The sequence below is a fragment of the Misgurnus anguillicaudatus genome, chromosome 12, assembly GCF_027580225.2.
Source record: "Misgurnus anguillicaudatus chromosome 12, ASM2758022v2, whole genome shotgun sequence".
Taxonomy (NCBI): Eukaryota; Metazoa; Chordata; class Actinopteri; order Cypriniformes; family Cobitidae; genus Misgurnus; species Misgurnus anguillicaudatus.
In genome coordinates this window covers 18,040,661-18,064,621 of record NC_073348.2, presented here as the reverse complement: position 1 = coordinate 18,064,621, position 23,961 = coordinate 18,040,661, and the positions used below count along the sequence as shown (strand labels likewise).

At 39.3% G+C, this 23,961-nt stretch overlaps 1 protein-coding gene across 2 annotated transcripts in view; it reads right to left on the bottom strand.

Moving 5' to 3' along the window:
- The window catches only part of itga1 (integrin, alpha 1), a 209,372-nt gene extending 185,657 nt beyond the window's left edge, over window positions 1–23,715 (bottom strand). Inside the window, exon 1 of one of the 2 annotated variants that reach the window (XM_073874049.1) lies at window positions 23,547–23,715. In XM_073874049.1, the coding sequence (XP_073730150.1) occupies window positions 23,547–23,652 (106 nt within the window). In that variant the 5' untranslated portion in view covers window positions 23,653–23,715. The remainder of the gene's footprint in view (window positions 1–23,546) is intronic. The other variant, XM_055208986.2, reaches the window with a different exon arrangement.
- Between the last annotated feature and the right edge of the window lie 246 nt (window positions 23,716–23,961).

Genomic DNA, 23,961 nt, shown 5'->3' with positions numbered 1-23,961 from the left:
AAAATGAAAATATCTTCTGTAGAAAAAGTAAACCTTATTTGAGACGAGCCAACCAGAGGGACTGTTTTTCAACCAGAGGGACTGTTGTTTTATTTTGAGTCGGATTTGCAAGTTTGATAAATGTAATGAATTTCCTCTCCAAACTGATTCTGTAAACAAAGACAAGGAGAGCCAAAGGCAAAAGGACAGCTGGTTTCCTCCTCGACCACGTCCATCTTCTCACAAAGACAAACACACACACACCCTCATCTAAACCTGGAGAACTGACTCCTCTGTTAATGAAGTGGTAATGTAGAGCTGAGAGAGGAACGACAGGAAGTATTTTATGGTGCGTATACACACCAAACGCGAATTTACGCGAGTAGACATACAAAGTCAATGCAAAGACGCAAATAGACGTAAACTTTTGCGGGGCGATGCGAATGGCGCGAATACATGCCCTATTTGCCTCAAACGCGGCGAGTTGAAAATATTCAACGCAAGCAATACGTTTTCATGACACAAAGTTAAATCCCGTGGGTAATCTATGGTGAGGAACGCGCTGGTTTTTGTTTGGTGTGTACACATCATTAGGCTACGATTACACAACTAAAAAGTTTCTCCTTTGCATTTTTGACACATTTCACATACACATAACAACGCTGTCAAAAAGTTCCGCATTTACGCAGATCCGCAAAGACGTCTAAATCCACTGTATTAAGTATCCCAGACCAGTAGATGGCGACCATAAAAAGAAACATTGCAAGCCAACGCACATACACATTCATCTACAGAGCGATCAATAAAAAAACTAAGAGGCTGTTCACACTTGGCATTAACATGCGTTTTCGTCGATCGGATCACAAGTGGACGACGTTAATGTCAGATGTAAACAGTGTTCAAAACGTTTTGAGCTCGTCCACTTTCGACCACATTCAGAGGTAGTCGAAACCCCTTTTGGAGGTACTAAACACAATGTTCTATGTCTTTTCGGACTTCTGGCGTGAACACACAGTGTACAGCGCTATCTTTAGCCTTTCATTGATAAAACTAAACCGGCTGATCTCCGCGAAGTTTCATTTCGTTGTGCAATCTTATTTCATCAATTGCGTTGAAATATCAGAGAGAGCTCTTACGCATGTACAAAACACTGTGCAGCATGTTTACCTACAACACAACCAGCATATTCCGACATAATATTAGTTCACGTCCATATAAACTCATCTTTACTCCTGCTCGCGTTTAAATGACAGCAGAGAGACTCGCCCACAGTTTCCATAAACCATCCCATCAAAGTAATCAGGACAGAAGCGGTCAAAAGTGGACAAAAGAGATGGATTTAAATACCAAGTGTAAACGTGATATGTCTCTCTCGTCCACTTGTGATCCGGTCGATGAAAACACATCTTAATACCAAGTGTAAACAGCCCCTAAGATGGCAAAAACATCAAGCAGTTTTGTTTAAATCGATGATGAGCCTGGACTATAAGGGCGCACTTACACTATCCAAACCAAACCATGCCCCAGCAAGATTGTCCCCCCTCCCTACTCCCCCAGAAGCACACACTCACACTGTACTTTTATCGAACCAAGCCTGGGTGTGCTTTCGTCATTAGGATGCGATTGTTTTGAACAAAGCAGGAAGTAAAGCCCTATCTGAACACTGGAACCCATCGTAATGTTAAAGGTGACATAGAATGGTTGAACGGAGCATTTATTCTTGTTATGTGATGTGACATGTAGACATTTTTTTTTTGGGGTCTGTAATGCCTTAGAAGCTTCCTAAAAACCTCTCTCAGATAGCTCTATTAGGGTGGGGGATTTTAAACAACTCGTTTTGCACCTATTTGGCTACTGGTTTAACTTGCAATCTCATTACTGATTGGCTGACTTTGCTGCCACTCAAAAAATGTAGCCAATTATTTTAAAGTGGATGGGCAGTGAGATGCCTGTGATGTCATATGCATCAGTTTTTCAGATTGGGCTGTTTTCTGGCTGACATTTCTAAAAAAGGAATTTCTATGAGACTGAGATGTTTAGCATGTTTAGCACTTTTTGTATGTTTGTGAATGTGGGTAGACTACCATTATTCAACAAGGACAAGGTAAAAATGGTTTCTCATTCTCTGTCCCCTTTAAGTCTGTGTTTTTATTCGGAGTCGTTTGGTGCACGATGACACACAGCCCTCTTTGTTGATCTGTCGGGTGTGCGCATAGACATTCACGTAACCCTACTGCGCGAATCATAAGGTTTTAACGAAGGCAGATGAAGATGAGTGGTCGCGCAATTGACGTCTCTCCTTTTAAAAAGCGCTCTGGTGCTTTGGGGGTCAAATGCGCCCAAGCACGGTTTGATTTGGATAGTGTGAGTGCACCCTAAGACCAAACCTGTCTTCAAAAGTTAGCGTTTTCAGGACCCTGAAACGCAGTTGTCATGTAAATGAAGAGCAAAACCGCAAAATGCACAGCGTTTCGCAAACATGCCACAAATCATAGTAATTGTGTAAACAAACACACACAAGTTCTCTGAGAACATTTTGAGAAAAGTTTCATTTTACTATATTTATTTGAGCGAGAAAGAATTTTTCAGTGCAACATGAGTTTGGTATGAAGGGTGGACTGGAAACCCAAGCTTTCTCCCAACAGACTTGAGCAATTCCAACTCTCTATGCCAGAGAAAGTATTTGCCCAATTAGCTAATTGAAGATGGCCACCAGCCAAGGAAGCCTCTCTGCATTGATCACAAATGGGGAAGATAGCCAGACATATGGATCACCGCTTTCCAAGAACACATTTAAAGAGTGATGTCTCTTTCTCACAAGACAGCCGAAAACCTCTTAATCTTCAGGCGTAGACTCATGACAAACATATTTTAGCATAACAAGAGTCCTGTTATTATATAACCGGTGCTTTCTGAGACAAGCATCACTATTACTATTGCGCATATTTGAAGGTATTGATATGAAAATGAATTTTTTTGGTCATTATTTACTTACCCTCATGTTGTTTTAAACCTGTATGAATCTTTAGTCTGTTAAACCCAAAAGAAGATATTTTGATAAATGATGGTAAGCACACAGTTGATGGTACCTATTGACTTCCACAGTATTTGCTTTTCCTACTATGAAACCCAAAAGGTACCGTCAACTTTCATGTTAACCCAATATCATGCAGTTGACGGTACCATTATAGTAGTAAACATGAGAGTTATTAAACATAAGGGTTAGTAAATTTTCATTTTTGGGTAAAGCCTTCCTTTAAATATTAAACATTGGTATATAGATAACTCATTATCTTATTGCTTTGTTTGTGCTGCAGAGAAAGCAAATATCCAATTTGCAGCTACAAAAAGCCGCAGATATACAGTAATGCTCCTTACACATTATCAACCACATCTTCACAGGTCCCTGGAGTCTTAACCATCTTATAGACATGATAAAATGATGGGGTGATTAAAACCTGTATCATTGTAGTGGTGAGTTAGCAAATGCAAACACATTTGTTTTGTAGTTTACTTGTGCCAGAGTCTTACTTCTGAAACTAAAGCACTTTCCTGTAAGTCACACTTGAGCATCTGCCAAACGGATTAAATGTAAATGCACACCTTGCATGTGTATGCGACAGGACATCCTTTATGCGTGCATGCATAAACTCTCTTATCTTATATCCTTAAATTTAAAGATGCTAGAAATTCACTGCAATGCCACAGAAGAAACAGTTCTTCGATTGCATCGTGTAGCACCTTTACCTCTTTACATGCAAAAGTCCCAAAATGTTTACACAAAGCATGACAGCTCATTTGAATTTTAAATAGATAAAAATTCAACTGCAATCCTGCTGTAATTGCACTAGCAACAATTCATAATGATATCATCACACTACATCATAATCCTCCAATGTTTGCAGCACGCATATTTGGTATCTATGGCAATATGCAGACAATAGTGCAAATGCAAACCAGGAACCCATTAGTCTCTTTGAAGTGGTACATGCATGCACATTTTGCAGCAAAGGTCAAAGCCTATGAAATAACACTTTCTTCAGCAGGGTTACCACATTTGCGGTTTTCCCGCAAAATTGGGGTATTTTAATACGAACCAATTCTCACCAAAAAGCGTACAAATGACACGCAGTGTGATTACCTCTCAATACTGAAGGTCTGGTGTTTTTCGCTGCTTTTTCTGGACAAAGCCCGCCCACGAGCTGTTTGACCGACATGTCAAACAACCAATCACAGTTTGTATCATCTAGCGTCAGGTTTCGGACTCCCCACAATAACGAGCCGGCTGGCAACAAGTCAGTTATTGAAATAACCAGCCGCAACTGAATAGCATCTAAATAAACAACATTACTCACCATAGGACAACGTTGTGCACTTCATCAACAGCCACACCAATGAGACGCTCCCGTTAAACGTCTGTTTGAAGCATATCTCTCCACTTTTTAACACATACAAGCAATTCAGGAGAACCAAACTTTTTGACTCCACTAACTGCCTTAAGCAAAACTCTTGGACGTCTCTTAGAGAGTCGATGCCGCGAACTTTGCATATTTTTGAGAATCCAATGTTTAGCTGATCATGATAACTGCTCATTATTATCCACGTGAACACGACTAATTCTCTTACTCAATGGAACGTCAGAGCTTTGTTTTCCAGGGACCGAAACTAATCGCGACACTCGCGTCTCCTGGAAATCCATTTTTTTCAACCAATCAAAGACGACTTTAACATTCTCACAGGGTTTCCAGAAATGTGTACGAAAAACATCAGACGTTCAGCCAACAGTTTGTGGGCGTGATGTCTGAGGCTGAGACTACCCCGATTCTAACCCCAACTCCAAGCGACCAATGATTTAAAAAGAGACAAAACATGGAGAAACCTATATATCAAATTACATCCTAAAGCAAAACCTAAATCTAACCCTAAACCCAGGCGAAAATGGTTTAAAAACAGAAAACAAATGAGAAACCAATAAATAAAATGACACGAATCGATTCGCCATATAAGTGAATGGGAAGGACTGGCGTATCATATGCACGCAAAAGCGGAATTTGGCGTACTCTATTGCACGATAATCACACTGCGTGTCATTTGTATGCATCTTAGTTTAGTACAATACAGTTTAATACAGTTGTCGCGGATCCCAAAAATGTGATACAGTATTTAGACCAAGGAATGAGATTTTTACAGGAGAACCCCCTTCCTTGAAACACGATTGGGCTAGTTTTGAGTAATAATTGGGTGGGTTTTGCTGTGAAAACCTGGCAACCCCGGTCTTCGGGTTATTCATGTGTCACGTAATGGTGCCGAAATGTGATTGAGTTTGTGCAGCTGTAAAAAGAAATCAAAGCTGTAGGGTAATCAGCCAGTGCCTGCAATGCATTGGATTTATTTGTGCTAAGACTCTTCCTACATCACGCCATTTGGCAGCGAGAGCTCGTGATGTTGAAAAACGACGACTTGTCTGGCTTCCACATGTTCACCCATGACAAAGCAGATCTCAAGATAAGCGAGAAAATCTTGGAATCTCCCTATGCGTGTTGCTTTTATACTGTACAACTGATTCCCCAAAAGACTTTATCGTAGAAACCTGTGGGAGGGTTATTTGAATGCCCTCACTAAATACTTTGCTACTTTTATTTATTTATTTATTGCATCTCTGGCTATATTTATGGCAAGAACCGGTTAATCTATACACAAGTCAATTCACACAAGCTGATCTATACACATTGGCGAAGGGCCCATTCAACAAACCTGCATGTTTTTGGACTGTGGGATGAAATCATGAGTGGGGGGCCAGTACGGAACAACCTAGCAACTATAGCATCCTAACCATCGCTTAAATCATCCTGGAAAATGCATAGCAGAAAAGTCAAGCCAATTCATATACAACACTGTGAATGTAACAAAATTGCTATTACTGATTGACTATAATTGAGGAGCTTAGATGCAAATACCTAGCCTAGTCCAACCAGACTCTCGTACATTCATTTAATTTGTACAGAGAGTCTGGCCATGCTCCATTGCAAAGCGTTACTTCCGTCCTCTATTGAAGTTTAAAACTATTGGATCTGGCCAGAGTCACTCTGAATCTGCCACAACCAATCGCTAACGTCTGGTCGTGACGTATGTCACTCGGTCTGGCGCACGACCTCAACGTCATCGTTCTTAGCCACCCCCCTCTGTTCGCTGATTGGACCTGCAGATTTTTGCCGGAGAAAACGAAACTCTACACAGCAGTCCCAGACATTGTACTGAAGCGAAATTAAAATTAAGCGGAAGCACGTAGGAGGGCGGAGCCAGGCTAGCAAATACCACCACTCGGTCAAAAATTAGATAATGACATTAACCAAATGCTCTCAGCATGTACTACACAGTAGGTTCATCAAATACTTTCGCTTCAAATTTCCTCCCATTTAGAAATACCGCTTTATTGGCAGAATCCATTAAGAGTCTCATTTACAGAAAACATCATTCAGACGCACTTAGAGGGTTTTGCATCTGAGCTGTTTTTAATTAGTTACTAACAACAAACTGGTGTTAGTTATCCACAAGTTCATCATCCTTTTAATGTACCGCACAAATGCTCCACGGCCCCAATATCCTGTTCACATTCTGCTGCTTTCACATGCGCCCCCCTTCCCTCACGAGGATCAGTGCTTTACTGTAGGTCGTGTAAAGTCCACCCACAGGATGACATAATGCTCCCCGCTGATTACGGAAGCTTTCCTTCCAGAATTTCCCCACACTAACAGCAGGATCGGACCCCTGAACATGTTTTGTCGGACGCCCACTTTGTACAAACACTCGCACACAAACACGCCCCGGCACTCCCCAAAACTCTGCCGTTTCCCACACAGTTCTGTATGTGTCAAGCCACACGGAGACCAGATGGCCAAAAAGGCTGCTGTTGGTCAAACAGAAATATTTTGAGACTAAAAATACACAGAACGGGCAAAGCAGGTCACTTCCTGCTTCTCAGACAAAGAAACGGTCAAACAAACACAATATATTGTACAGTAGGGAAATATTAAATGTGTAAATTGTATATTTACATGTATCCATGAGCTGCAAAGTAACTATAATGCGTCAACACATTTTTATTAATAATATGTCGGTTCATGTTGAGCTGCCCCTAAACAGTTGATCCATAAATGAAAAATACCATGTCGCTCAATGTTCAACCCCAACCACTAGATTACAAAAACCTATAATAAAGAATAATTGGTCTAAAATGATGTGCACAGCAATTTTTCATTTAATGACTGATATGAAATGTCTTAAAAATGTACTATGTAATATATTACACTGAAACGTATTATTTAAATATTACCGTATGTCTCACTTTCTATTAGATTTAGTAACTTCTGTGTACTTAAATAAAATGAGTTATTGTGTATTTACAAGTTGTTATGGGTAGGGTTAGGCTTAGTGCACTCTCAGAAAAAAGGTTGGTACAATTTGGAGATAAAAAGTGCATATTGGTACCACATAGGGAACACATTGGTACTTTTAAGGTACTACTTCAAAGGTACTACTTCACCATCAAAAATGAAAAATATAAATGACAATCTCACACAGCAAGATGTCTTCAAGTTCGTACGAATGCAAACGACCAGCAGTCTCAGAGTTAGTTTGCTATTTGCAAGGGGAGGCAACTGATATCAGTGATGACCCGCTGCTTGGTGGCGGATCAATGAGGCAAGGATCTCTTTTGGTCACTCAAGGTTGCGAAAAAGTATCAATCTGCACTACCAGTATATCAAAACGCGTTTTTAGCACGGCTGGAAACATTATAACTCCAAAAAAAGCGCGGGCCGGTCTGAGTATTTCACAATCTGCTCAGTTACTGGGATTTTCACGCACAACCATTTCTAGGGTTTACAAAGAATGGTGTGAAAAGGGAAAAACATCAAGCATGTGGCAGCCCTGTGGGTGAAAATGCCTTGTTGATGCTAGAGGTCAGAGGAGAATGGGCCGACTGATTCAAGCTGATAGAAGAGCAACTTTGACTGAAATAACCACTCATTACAACTGAGGTATGCAGCAAAGCATTTGTGAAGCCACAACACGCACAACCTTGAGGCGGATGGGCTACAACAGCAGAAGACCCCACCGTGTACCACTCATCTCCACTACAAATAGGAAAAATAGGCTACAATTTGCACAAGCTCACCAAAATTTGACAGTTGACGACTGGAAAAATGTTGACTGGTCTGATGAGTCTCGATTTCTGTTGAGACATTTAGATGGTAGAGTCAGAATTTGGCGTAAACAGAATGAGAACATGGATCCATCATGCCTTGTTACCACTGTGCAGGCTGGTGGTTTAATGGTGTAGGGGATGTTTTCTTGGCACACTTTAGGCCCCTTAGTACCAATTGGGCATCGTTTAAATGCCACAGCCTACATGAGCATTGTTTCTGACCATGTCTATCCCTTTATGACCACCATGTTCCCATGCTCTGATGGCTACTTCCAGCAGGATAATGCACCATGTCACAAAGCTCGAATCATTTCAAATTGGTTTCTTGAACATGACAATGAGTTCACTGTACTAAATTGGCCCCCACAGTCACCAGATCTCAACCCAATAGAGCATCTTTGGGTTGTGGTGGAACGGGAGCTTCGTGCCCTGGATGTGCATCCCACAAATCTCCATCAACTGCAAGATGCTATCCTATCAATATGGGCCAACATTTCTAATGAATGCTTTCAGCACCTTGTTGAATCAATGCCACGTAGAATTAAGGCAGTTTTGAAGGCAAAAGGGGGTCCAACACAGTATTACTATGGTGTTCCTAATAATCCTTTAGGTGAGTGTAGATACAATGTAATATATGTACACAATAGTTTCATCGTAAACATTTGTCTCATGTACTTAGTACTAATTTTGAAGTGAGGCCAAATATTATTACATTGATTGCTTTAAAAAATAACAAACAATCAATATTAAATTGAGTTAAAATAAAATTGGATTCTGTTGATCATACAGAACTAAATGTTTTAGTCATTACTGCACATCAATCCTAATAAATACAGCTGCCCTGCTTCTGAAAAGAAAAAAAAAACACCAGGCTGTCTCTCTGCAGCCTGTGAATAAAATGAAACATCCCCCCGTGGATAATCACAGAATGTCATGTGTTAGCAAGGCTCTGGAAACAGTTAGCTTGTTCTGCACGTCCCTCTGGAGGGGAGTTCGATTCTCCGCTCCAGACATTATCCAGCTCACTTCCTGGAGCTGCACGGAATGCCAACATTCCCTGAGACTGACGGTTTACATAGACGAACCGGCTGAAATTCAAACAAATTCAAGCATGTTCTACATCATATACATAGACTGACTCTGGCTGTCTCTAGCTGTTGTGATTAAAACTTGCTTAGTTGTGCTGGATGATATAGTGCATGATTTATCTGCGTTCTGGGATGAGGGCACAGTTCAAGCTAACCATTATGGTGAACTTAGAGAAATTTAACAGTATTTAATGGACTAGCTGCAGATGCACTGTGCCTTAAAGGAATAGTCTACTCATTTTCAATATTAAAATATGTTATTTCCTTAAATAAGAATTGTTGATACATCCCTCTATCATCTGTGTGCGTGCACGTAAGCGCTGGAGCACGCTGCGACGCTTCGATAGCATTTAGCTTAGCCCCATTCATTCAATGGTACCATTTAGAGATAAAGTTAGAAGTGACCAAACACATCAACGTTTTTCCTATTTGGGACGAGTGGTTGTACGAGCAGGTTTGGTGGTACAAAATAAAACGTAGCGCTTTTCTAAGCGGATTTAAAAGAGGAGCTATTTTATGGCGTAATAGCACTTTTGGGAGTACTTCGACTCAGCGCAGTAACACCCTCCCTCTCTCATTATGAGAGTGAGAAGGGGAGCGGACTTTTCAGGCGAGTCGGGGTACTCCCAGAGGTGCTGTTGCGCCATAGGATATAGTTCCTCTTTTGAATCCGCTTGGAAGGGCGCTGCGTTTTATTTTGTACCACCAAACTTGCTCGTATAACTACTCCTCTTAAATAGGAAAAACGTTGATGTGTTTGGTCACATCTAACTTTATCTCTAAATGGTACCATTGAATGAATGGGGCTAAGCTAAATGCTATCGAAGCGTCGCAGCGCGCTCCAGCGCTTACGTGCACGCACACAGATGATATAGGGATGTATCAACAATTCTTAGTTAAGGTAATAACATATTTTAATATTGAAAATGAGTAGACTATTCCTTTAAGATAGATTTCATTATAAATCATATATAGTCAGGTGGCCAAAACTGATATTAAAACTTTGTCGGACACTTTTTGGTACAGGCATACAACCTATACAGCATTAATATTTAACCCCTCAGCATGTCTAGCCAGCAGGCTTGTGCACAATTCAGAATTTCAGAATTGGCCTCCATCAATTCATGAATTGGAATTTGAATTGACTCCGCCCTACAGGAAGTTGAATTTGAATTGGAATGACAGGAAGTGGAGTTAAATTCATGGCAATGCAAAGGAATTCCACAGTCACACAACAGAAATAATCTCACATACATTCAGTGTTAGGAAAGTTACTTTGGAAAATTGTTTGGCAACCATTTTAGATACTTAGTTAAAGTAAAGCATTCTGGGAAATGAAGTCATGTTCCATCGTGTTCCACAAAATTACAATTACAAAAAATCAAACTTAATTATTTGTTATGTGACTAGATTTTTTAACATTAATTGCTGGGGGAAAACATTTCTTGTTAATTTAATCTAGTTCAATAATAGTAAAGTAGTTCAAACTAATATAATAGAATATGTAATACAATTCTGACAGATACTGAAAGCTTCATTTTTAACACTTTACTTACTTTATAATATGTATATGAATTTCTTTGAATTTCTATTGAATTGCAATTCTGCTTCCTTTAATTCAAATTCGAATTGTAATTCTAGATCCTGTTTTTGACATCAATTCAAATTCAAGATTTGAATTGGAATTCAGGAGTCATTCTCAATTCAATTCTGAATTGTGCACAAGCCTGCTAGCCAGGTTGTCAGCTTAGTAAATGCTTTTGTGTCCATTTTAACACTATATTCTTAAAAGTGGTAAAAGCGGAATTGTTCCCCCAAAGTGCTTCAATTTTCTATGTTACCTAATGTAATTTTGGACAAATGTGCTATATAATCCAATTTATGTGCAAGCATGATCATTAAAGAAGAGGGATGAAACCGTGTAGCCCGTGCACAGAAACTTGCCTTTAAAGCACTTTGGAGAATACTGTGGCCAACCTTTCTAATATGCTGCACAAACATGATGGGTCAAATTTCATTGATATGACAAGATAAATTTATATTTCGATTAAATGTGCTACAGACTGTAGGTGTACTGTATTCTTGGGCCGGTCCCACATGTTTACAGTATGAGCAGAATATATTGAGATTAAATTTTCCTCTGCATAAAAAGTGCATCAGGACACCTCATATACCGTGTATACACAAATGTTTCAACAGCGCACAAATGGACCCTGGTAAACACAATGTTTCACATACTCGGATGTTAAAAATAAAGTTAGTTCAACTCATGATATGAATGCCATTGCATACTGTTCCCCACTGTGGCACCGTCTAAAAGTTCATGCGAGTTCACGGATGTCACCACCACAAGAAGTTTCACAAACGATTTATTTTTTCCCATCTGTGAGATTACAAAAGATCTGTTTTTAAACAATATCTGCAATATCACTTGTTACAAGTAAATATGATATATGATTGTGGATATATATAAGATTTAGTCAGATTTTAAATGACTGAACTGTACCTTTAAATTATACTGAACCTTAAATATTCCTTAAAGGGTGAAATTCAAAAAGCAGTAGTTCATGGATGGCGACACTCTCCAGGAAGTAACATTTGTTCTAGTGAAAGGCATTTCCCCCAAAATAATAAGCATTGGCATGAAATATAAGGTAGTAACCCATTCTCGTGTTCAGCATCACACCAAACTGTGGGGCACAACTACTGTAGGGGAAATGATACATGTAGGACCAGCAAAAAACACAACCCTCTTGGGTCACAGCCCTGTGACCCCTCTGTCAGGTCATAAACCTTACAGCGCAGATATATGGAGAGATACTTTACAGGTGGTATTACATCTGTGCATTTCATGTTTTTACAGGGCAACAAAAGATGCCCTGAGGACCTACAGTTGCCCCCGATACAGAAGTTTCAGGCTACAGTAGTTGACGTAACAATCACTTGCTTCAACAGGGAAATTATGCTGTATATATTTTGTTTTCGAATATATGACTGAAACATGGCACTAGAGAAAGCCGAACAATGTTGGTGTTTTTGAGCATTTTTTCATCATGTGACTGGACTGCACAGTTCCATATGACTGCATTATTTTCACATCAGCACAACACCAAACAAGACTTCTCACACAATGGCACAGATTTCGTTTGATCATTGGGGGACACATGTTGGTCCATCTGGTATCTGCTGGTTTTCAACTGGCTTTTCACCAGCATGGCTGTAAAGCTGGTTGATCAAAGAAATCCTCTGGTTAAGTTAGTTCACACAAAGATTACGGAAAATACACAGAAAATGCGTCCCTGGATTTGTCCAGGACCGTTTCATTTTGGTTCATTCACATTGTCAATGAATTTCCGGAATCTTTGCGTGCATTCACACACATGCCAAAAAGACGTGTTGTATTTAAAGTCCTGCACTAGGTATTTTTTTCCGCAGCGTCTAAATTTGCTTATATCCAAACCGCGTGTGCATTTTGGTTTATTATAAAATTATAAATGAGTGTGTGACGCGCTGTGCTGTTATATTGGTGAATGATCTCAGCTATAGCACGGATATAACCCGGTCAAAGATCTGAATGATAAATTCTTGTTGCAATGACACGAATATACTCACTACGACATGTATTTGTTTTATGCCAACTTAACAAATTAAGTAAAAAAATTTCAATCTGTTTTTAAGTTATGCCAACTATATACTATATAAAAAAGTAGGTTCAATTGACTGCAGCATTTTTATAGTGTCCCTTTTTTTACACAGGGTGCTTTCAGATTCATGCTACGGCAATGTTACTAGGTCCCTTTTAAGGGAGCGATCCCAAAACATTTACAAAACATGTTTGTGTTCACAGAAAAGGCTCTCTGCAAATTTTCTTGTTTCAAAGTGCTCTATGAATGGGGCTTATGTTTGGAAGGGTACGTTGTAAAAAGAGTATAGAGACAGAGCGCAGTTATGCAAATTTGAAAACCACGCCCACCGGGGGGGAAAGCAATCCAACCATCTCCATTGACTTTGTATTGCGAGAAGCCGCCTCCTTGTCATTTCTGGCTTATAACAAAAAACTAAATAATGCCTAAAAGCGGCTGTGTGACAATATGTACAGCTAACAAGCCAAAGAACCCAGAAATAAGTTTTTATAAGCTGTCGAGCCGTAAAACCCTGTCTTTAAGGAGAATAAAGTGGATCGCCGACTACGTTTCCCCCTAGTGGACGCAGTTCTACTAATAGAAGTACTATGAAAAGTTGCCTGTATCCATTTTTGTGTCTTTAAACGCTCGTTTTTTTGGGGTCGACAGCTTATAAAAACTTATTTACAGATTAAACTTAAAAACAGAATAATACCTAAAAGCTGCTGTGTGGCAAGGTGTACATCTAACACGGCAAAAAAAAAAAATACGTTTTTATAAGCTGTCGACTTCAAAAAACGAGCGTTTAGACACAGAAATGGAAACAGGCAACTTTTCATAGTACTTCTATTAGTAAAACTGCGTCCAATAGGGGGAAACGTAGTCGGTGGTCCACTTTATTCTCCTTAAAGGCTGGGTTTTACGGCTCGACAGCTTATAAAAACTTATTTCTGGGTTCTTTGGCTTGTTAGCTGTACATATTGTCACAAAGCAGCTTTTAGGCATTATTCAGTTTTTTGTTATAAGCCAGAAATGACAAGGAGGCGGCCTCTTGCAATACAAAGTCAATGGAGACGGTTGGATTGCTTTCCCCCCGGTGGGCGTGGTTTTCAGGTTATGACGCGCTGCGCTCTGTCTCTATGATAAGGTTTTTTCATTCGAAACCTGCATGACTATCTTCAGTGTTTAACATGAGACAAAAGATTGCAGGAAAGCTTGAATCACATCTAAGTTAAACATATAATAACTTGGTATTGATTTTAGGATTTATTCCCAGCGGATTGCGGCCAATTACCTTATTCAACAGCAAATTCATATACGGTAGCCCTTGCAACTCGTGCAAACAAGTGCAACAATGTAAAGAGATCTACTCTACAATATCACTGTTTAAATTCTGGACTTCCTATCTCAGAGTGTTACTTCCTGTGCATATGTGTGATTTTTTGACATCAAGTCCGAGTTCACAAGACATTGTTAAAGCTCACATAACACACACTGTTTCTGCATTTCTGATGTTAATCTGGAGTACCTATAGAGTACTATTACATCCTTTATATCTCCAAAGAGTCTTTAGTTTAATCAGATTTATAAAAGAAAGATTAGCTTTACCGATTCTTTCCGATAATGTAGGAAAAAATGAAGAAGAAGGAGTTACTACCGCAGGAGGAGTGAGTACATACAACACTATACAACACTGTTTAACTTATGATTCACTACATGTTCCTGTCATTTATATAATATGCACATGCCTGTGAAGTCTTACTTACCGCATGCAACTCATGACCCGGTTAGGACTTTTCAATGAAATCCAGCGCATCAAACACACACGGTACCCCGGATAATAAACTACATCCATTGTTTCCATAAGGCTGGCTTTCTTCTCCTTACATACAAAAACACACTTCTTCTTTCTTGCCATTGTTGAGTTTTGAAATTAAACAAAGCTGTCGCGTGATGTTTGTAAGTTCTAGCGTCTCCCGCTGATTGACGGGTGGGCGGGGTTTTCCGGGGAAAGTGCCCATAAAAAGAAGTGATACGTATAGAAACCCCTGAAACGTCAGCTGGACCCGTAATCAAAAAAAAAAAACTTTCTGAAACTTGTACGAACCCTGACGAAGTGCATTCGGCACAGAAATACTCTGTAACACGCCCAACTGCTTTTTTGGCACTTTGCCTACAGTATGTTTAGCATGAGGAAACAACTCTATACTGTGTTAATAAGTCAGAATGCATGAAATACCATTGAACCACCCCTTTAAATCAGCAGTTGGACAGATAATGCATTAATAATTTAACATCTATTTCTTGACAAATCACAGGCTACGACAATAAAGGCATCTCTCCAGACAACTTTGAGTGTTCTACATTGACATTAAAATAAATCTTCAATCATTTATATCTTAATAACTTCTAAGGGCACAGATGATTTGATTTGTGCACCCTTACAGAAGTCAATTCCAGTTACGAATGACTTAAAATGAAAGACACAATAATGCTTTCAAAAGCACTTGAAGATCAAAGCCGAAGGTATTTTTGTACCTCGTGAAGCTAAGTATGTGCAGATGGAAACTTCATTCTGGGCCCTATCTGATGTGTCAGAAGTAAACACTGACGGCGTGAGACAGAGTCCGTGTTATCAAAGTCAGCATTTTTAAGCCTCCCGTTCACTTAACCAGACAACCGGCAATACTTTGACAGCACATACCATTTAAAATACCATGGAAAAATGACATACATCCCGTGATTATGTTATAATGGCACAAAAAATGTGCAAGCATTATCTCAACAGTTTATAAGCTCCAGATTGCTTAGCAGTCATCATGTTCAACATAAATGTTTTAAAGTAGCTTGTCAAGTAATTGTCTTGTTTACGTTGGAGGCTGACCAGACAAATAATTACATCAGTTATAGTAATAACAGCAATTAATTTAACCCAAATTGCCCATGCTGTGCCAGTTTTTAGCTTAAGTGATTTCCCATGAACCGTCTCCAACTACCAATATACAGTACACTGTCAGAAAATATGGTCAAAAATGGTCCCAAGCTGTTATTGGGCAGTATTCTTTCAAAAAGTCATAATATGTGCCATTTAAGGTTTGATATGTATACATTTGGCAGGGGCGGCAGGTGACTTCTTTTTTTGAGGGTGCATGATGCGAAGTTCGTCACAACATGTATGTAGCCGATCGTGCGTGTGGTTCATCATTTCAAAATATATGGCGTGTTGAGTGAACCTATGTGCATCACATGTTTTGTCAAAATAAGTGACTGCTGCAGATGCGTCTAAAGGGTTTATGATAAAAGAGAAGCTCGCGTTTGCCAGATACTCACATAATCTCATGCGTAATCAGAGTTTGGTGTTAAGGGAGTGTCTTAAGTAAATTTTGTAAACGTGAGCGTGTCTTTTATCATAAACGGTTTTGACATGTGTGCAGCAGGCACCCATTTTAACAAACACGTGATGCATATGGTTCAGATGACAAAACAAACACATATCTTGAAAACATAAGCAACACACGTGACACTCCGAAAACATATTTTGAATTTGCACCCCTTAGAAGAGCAGTTTCCACCCGCCACTGACATAATGTACCTCTAAGGTACTAATATGAACTCTTTAGGTTAGGGATGGGTTTTTTTCAGTCATATAATATTTGAATATTTGAGCTTATAAAAAAAGCATGGTTTCCAGCAGCACTTTGGAGTTCGGGCGGCTCGCCTAAGCTGGGAAACCCTATCGCCTTAACTAGGTCGTCCAAAAAAAAAAAAAACGCTGCACAAAAGGCCGTCAGGTGCATTTCGGAAACACAGCACAGATGCGCATAACACCGCGAGGGATCATGCGCGCCTCACGGACAAATGAGAGAAAGACGTGGCCCATCACTGTCTGGAGGATAACCAGCTTGTTGATAAAATATCTCGGAGAATAGCGCGGATGCGCTTCACACCACGAGCGTGCACGCCCGCCACAGGGCCGAAATGGTCCGTCAACTGTCTGGAGGATAGCCAGTTGATAAAACGCGTGAGTACTGTAAGTGGACTTATGTTTTGGGTTTATTTAAGCCTGTTATTGTATTAGTCTATAGTTCTTGCAAATTTAAAGTAAGTAAACTGGTGATTTTTGTTGTTTGAACAACTAGGTTGCACGTGTTGATTTGTTATAATTGTTGAGCGCTCTTGCTCACATTATTTATGTGCATTATTTACATGCTACAGTAGTTACACTCCTTTAAGACAATGCCCTTAATAGTGGGAAATAATCCGTTTTTACAATCTTCGCGCTATCAATCATCGTTCGCCAGACGTTCTACAAATATGCTTCATGTTTACAAATATGTTTGTGTTTATTAACCCTTTAGTTTCACTTCATCTCGCAGTTATTTTCGTTAGAGGTATCTGTAAAAAAATATTTAATTCATTAATAATCTAGTATGTGTTTATTTTCTGTCATAGTTTCTTCAAAATTAAGTTATATTTTGAGTGTTTAAACAAAAATATTTTCTTTTTTACAATGACGCGTACGCCCTGCCCCTTTGATTGCCACGCCCCCGGCCACAAACCACCTTAACTAAGAAATTTTCTGCAGTAGACCCTGAAAAGAATATTCAAATAGTAATTTGTTTAAAGGCGGAGTCCACGATGTTTGAAAAATGCGTTGGAAAATGAGACGGGCCGACTACCAAAACACACTTATAGCCAATCAAATCAAATGCCGGGTTGCGTATGTGTGGGGCGGGTCTATCAACAGAAGGTCCAGATTCTATTGGGGTAGGGGCGTGTTTGTTTAGGTGATTTCAAATATCAACATTGGCTTTCAAACATCATGTACTCCGTCTTTAAATGATGTTAATTGAAACATACATTTTTCCGAAGTTTTATGTATTTTCCATTTCGTCACAATTTCACAGAAGGCTTATTAGAAAATACTCACAACAAGCTAAGCTTACATTCTGTATGTGTGTGTGTGGTTAAGTTTGAAAACATTGAAAAAAATGTTTATATATACTGTAATAGCCAACAGAAAAACGTGGAGCGATGGTTGAGTCAAATCTTTGGTGTTTCAAGTTGGTCGTTAGTACGAATTCACTACTTTATTATATTATTATACGAAATTATATTATACCAAATATTATTCTAACCCCAACCCTAAGTGAAGTTTAAAGTTTGAGGACTTGACATAAAGTACGCTATCATCATGTAAACAGACTTGAAACACCAAGTGAGAGCCTAGAGTGAAGGAAAAAGCATAACAGACTGCACAGTCGGCATATGGATATCTTCTTTATTTAGTTTGACATGTTTCTGAAGAAAGACAACCATATATAGCCTTCCTGCTCCGGTGAAAGTCTGTTCTTCATTTTTGCCAGGGTAGAACAACAGATGGATCTAACAAGAAGATCTGAATTTAACATTATTTTACAAATACCCTAAGCTTACTTAATACCTTATTGCTGACTGTGCAAAGTTATGAGCTTAATTTAACAACACTCCACAAAGACAGGGCTATTGCTACTGTTTGCGGTTAAACAGCCGTCTGCAGTTATCCGATTCAATTTCCAAAGAGCACCACATATAATAAATGTTCTCCGTTTCGTTCTCAGTGTCTGTCTTGTTTAGCTATGTATTAATAAAATAAAGTAGGCTATATAACAGGAAGCTAACAAATCCTTCATGATGCGGTGATAACATGTGAGCTGGTGGGCAAAAACAGACCTGGCATTAAAACTTTAATTTCCTAAATTATTCTGTGATCTGAGTTGCCAAAACAGAAATAAAAATACATTTTTATGTATATTTTACATTAAAGTCTGTAAGAGAGAGTACAGGTGCAGTGAAAAGGCAGTAGCCTTAACCCTGCGGTGTCTCATTAATACAATGCTTTCTTTCTCTTTGCCCTTTGACCTCAGATTCTGCTGATGTCTATCATGAACATTGCTAAGCAGGCATCTGTCGATCTGCCACTGTTTAATGGGATCATACAAGATATTTTCCCTGCAGTGGAGACGCCTACTATTGAATATGAAAAGGTAGTATGTCCCAGCATGCATTTGGACTCATAATAGACTAGAAGTAACTGAATGGCTGTGTGTATTTGAGTATGAATTTACTGTATGTTCTGACTCATAGTACTTAAAAGCATATTTTTGTGTGTTTCTGAAAACACTGATCCTATTTTGACAGAGAAGAGCTCTCACACTGGTTTCAGCATTTTTTCTATTCGAATAATTATTGCAGAGTAAATATTCAACCATTCATGTACATCCCTACTTTAGGATACCAGCCCAGTGACAGCTTGACCATTTTTTTCCGACAGTGTATTGGCACCAATATGTTCAATCACACAGACACCGGTTGACGTTTTCCAAAAACGCCCTAAAAACAAATTGTCTGCACATTCGCTGCAGTTTTCTTGATCTTTACACTGGGCACCATCAACCCTTATTTGCAATTCATAAAAATTATTTCTCTTAGGGCACACTGCAAATACTGTAAATGAAGCATGTCTACTGTCTATAACCAACTTGTACCATAATTACGAGTCACTGTGTTTCCTTTGAGAGGAACATGGACCGTCTACATATAATGGAATGCATTTAAAAGTTTCCAAGTATGGAAGAAGACAGTTCAGTTCAAGGTCCTCGGAGAGATTCAAAGCACTTGCCAGTAAGTGCTTTAGATTTACAACGGCAGAGATCCTCATGCCAGCGGCAGGGGCGTGGCAGAAGTTTAGCTGAACCATTCATCTCCTAATGACTCTATTTTTGGGGCACGTTATTAAATTAGTTGCGAGAGGTTGAAATGGATCCACGGTCAGCCATATTAGATGTGTAGGATAAAATACAAATCAATTAATAAAATAACAAAGGAACAGGAAAGGTTATTGAGTCCATTATAAATCTGTTGTGCCCTAATGAATCTGTTAAGCATTCAATTAATTCATTATTTATTCAGGACAGCGTACAGTAGATGAAGGACAGGCAGAAGAAATGCATTGCTTTTAGAGACTGCAGGCAAACTAAATGCATCACGGACTGAGTTTGTCCTAAGAGGAAGACTTCAGTATTGAAAGAGTCTGTGTTCATGCTGAAAAAATAGTTAAAGGGGTAGCTCACCCATTTTTTTTCCTACTATGAAAGTGGGGCTCATGATCGCTTTGGCTACAAACATTTCCCTAAAAATATCTTCCTTTGTGTTCATTAGAAAATAAAAGACATTTATACAGGTTTGTAACAACATGAGAGTGAGTAAATGATGACCAAATTTTCATTTTTGGGTGAACTATGCCTTTAATGGTGCATTCACACCAGACGCTGAAGAGGTGGCAAGCGCGAGTGATTTACATATTAAGTCAATGCAAAGACGCGAATAGACATCCTGCAGTGCAGTAAGCGTGAATGGCGCAGAAGGCGCAATCCGTGCGATTTGAACTGGACGTTGAAAAATTTGAACTTTGGCGGATTTTCACGTTGCGTTAACCAATCAGGAGTATGCTCTAGCAGTGACCTGATTACACAAGAGAGTGGAGGCACAAAAAACAGCAACAATGGGGGACAAGCATCATCTTTACACGAGACATATTCATACTTTTACAGGAATTAGAAGAATCTTGTTTAGAAGAAAGTGAGTGAGGAGGTCGAACAATCTGGTAAGTTTACTCAATTTGAGCTACAAATTGAGGGGAGACCCTCAATTTGACCCCTCCCATGACGCAAATTTACGTGTGAATGTCTCGAATAACTAGAATTTCACGTGCGACTCTCACGCGTGAATGAAGCGAGTAAACTCAAAATGTTCAAGCGTCCAACAATGCGCAAATAGCGCATTTTTGACGCCTCGATCTTCCGCCTCTGGTGTGAACACACAGTAAAGCCGAAGGTATACTAGGGAACTCCGCGTATGCGGACCGTCCGCGTATGCGCACCGTCGTTTTCGTCATCAGGAAGGTCCCCGGTCGTCTGCGTGCAGCCCAATATTTGAGACCGCGCGGACAGTTTGCGTACAACAGCGCATGCGCGTGAAAATATTTAGACAAGATACTCCACTACAAACAATTATACAAAAGAAAATAGACAGAATTTGCACACACTTCTTTAATTTTTACAAGTTCCAAGACCAGAAAGCTGTGGAGCATGTTCGCTACCATAATGTTTGATTCCTGTTCTTTGTTGTCTTGTTGTTTGTTCTAAACTGTGTTTGCAATGGTGGATCGGTTACTTTTCTTCACCTCTCCTAATGTTTTAATGTACTGTAAATGTCGCCAAATCAGTGATGCCCTGAAGGCCTGGTAGAGTAATAATTTGAATAAGAAATCATTTGTATTGCATATAGTGTCGAACGCGGCCATCCGCGTGTAGCAGCCTATACTTGGAAAGCTGCGCGGACACAGAAAAAAGGTATACCCCGCCCGGCCTTAAGGGTGGGATCAAACTATTTAAGGCATTGGTACTAAGTGTCACTACACTCTAAAAAACAAACGGTGCTATATAGCACCAAAACAGTTGCTTTGGATCGTAACGATAGAAGAACCATTTTTAGTGCCATATAGCACCGGTGAAGAACCAGTGAAGCACCAGTGAAGCACCAGTGAAGCACCTGTGTAGAACCATATAGTGCTATGTAGAACCATATGTGGTGCTATATGGCCCCTATATGGTTCTACACTGGTGCTTCACTGGTGCTTCACTGGTGCTTCACTGGTTCTTCACTGGTTCTTCACCGGTGCTATATGGCACTAAAATGGTTCTTCTATCGTTACGATCCAAAGCAATTGTTTTGGTGCTATATAGCACCGTTTGTTTTTTTAGAGTGTATGCGAGCAATGTAATACTCTGTAATACCTGTGTTCCTGTGGTTCAGTTGTATTCAATCCTAGGGCCACACACAGTGTAATCTACTGTAAGTCGCTCAAATGCATAAATATTTGCTTACATATCCAATTATCCATAAAAACATGATATACATTCTTATCACAGTTTCAAATTTTTAATGATTCATTATTTGTAACAATCAGCACTAAATAGAGTCTGCACATATCTCAATATTACCCAATAGTCCACATACAGTATAATAACAAAGCTTTTATTCCATGTTGCAATCTTCTTATGATGTCTTTTGATGTATGTAAATATGTATATGTGGCATTACACACATCAGTATAAGCTCTCTTATCCTACACATTTCTAATTGAAACCAGATGGACTCAAACCAAAAACACCTGCAGTGCACACTAAGCTCCATTAAGAATTCACATGGTTTCAATGCTGCCACTACAATAATCACAGCTGGGTATTTGTGACTGTGGAGGAGATGCTCTTAAAGCCAAACATGGGAAAGACATGGGTTATCTTTCACCGTCCACAAGGGTATGCAGACATATGGAGCACAGACGAACAGAAACAATAATGTAGCAAAATTGTACAATGGTATTGCCATTGGATTTTAATATAATAGTGTGGTTTTCTGGACATACGGCATGGTAGAATCAAGGGTCCAATGATATCACCATCTTATACACTACCATGTTACACTGTAAAAATGATTTGTCAGGTAACCTAGTGACTTTTTAAATTTTAATATGTTAACCACTATTTAAAAAATATGTAATACAACTTATGTGATTAAAAAAATGAAGATTATGGCAAAATATTGACAATCATACATTTGGCAGATGCTTTATGCAAAGTGACTTACAGTGCATAAGGTACAGTATCTTCAGTCAGGGATTGGAACCCATGCCCTTTGCGCTGCTAATACAACAACATTTTAAACAGGATGTTTAAACTTTAACCAGTAAACAATGCCAGTTATTTAAACAACAACAAAAATTTATTGCACTGACGTACATACTGGTTATGACAACAATGTGAGTTGACCCTTAAACCCCAGACAAGAGCTATGAACACAGGAATGGAGTAGTATGTCATGTTCATGCACCTAATAGGAGCCAATGAATGTAAACCCCAGCAGATGAATCCTCAATTTAACTCCTTAAAACGGGTCACGAGCCTGTATCACATGCATTCCAAGAATCTGAACCCAAGACATCTAAACTGCTTCATTTGGTTCAGTTTTAACTGAATCAGGAGTGCTACTCATAAACTACTGTCAAGTATACTTCGTACATCAAAAGTTTATCACACTGCAGCCTGGTGAAAAACAGAGTCAGCGCAATCTTGACTGGAATCAATATGAGACATCGCACCTGATGTCTGCTCGCATTGCGATGCGAATACAGTGCTGTAAATGCAAACTATTTACATTTTATCATGCAGTGTATTAGGACTAAACATGAAGTGTACGATACCACAACATTAAAATGTAAAAAATATTATCAACGTCTGTGGGACGCTGCGTTCACATCCCATTGCTTTTAGGAAAACCGTTACGCGTCAAACTGCGCTTGTACTAAATCTTGTACTAAAAAGCGACAATAATAAGAAGAACTTTTGGCTAAATATGGTACTAAATCACAACGTATTATATCCAAATCATTAACTCCATATTATGAATATTAATTCCTAAAGCACGCGCGGTCATCCAAGCCCGCTGCAATGCAACATCCAACGAATAAATTCGGTTTTCGCGCTCAAATGTTTTGACCTGAGAAACAACTTTTATCGAAAACAAACAAAAAAGCACACAAAAACGTACCTAAAACGGCTGCTAGTCTTAAATGATAGACTCCACAACGCATCTTCCTGATTCCCAGTGTCAGTGTGGATCCAGTGCTCTGTCCACTAGAAGCGCAAACGCTCATCTGAGTCTCTCACAGAAGTCGTCTTGACTCTCTGACAGTTACAGAGCATTTCCTCTACACAGACACTGATGATACACATTAGCTTGTTTTATATAACGCCTACTGTATGAGGGTTTAGTCAGGCATTTATGTGATGTTGTAAAGTTTTCTTTAACAGGATATGAGAAATAAAGCCAAGTGATTTTATCGCTCATGGTAATTTCAGTTTGACAGTCATGTAGCAAGGACTTATGCATTGTTAAACCAAAGATTAAAGTCACTGCCCATGTGAAAAAAAAACAATAGACACCATCACAGAAATTCTATTGT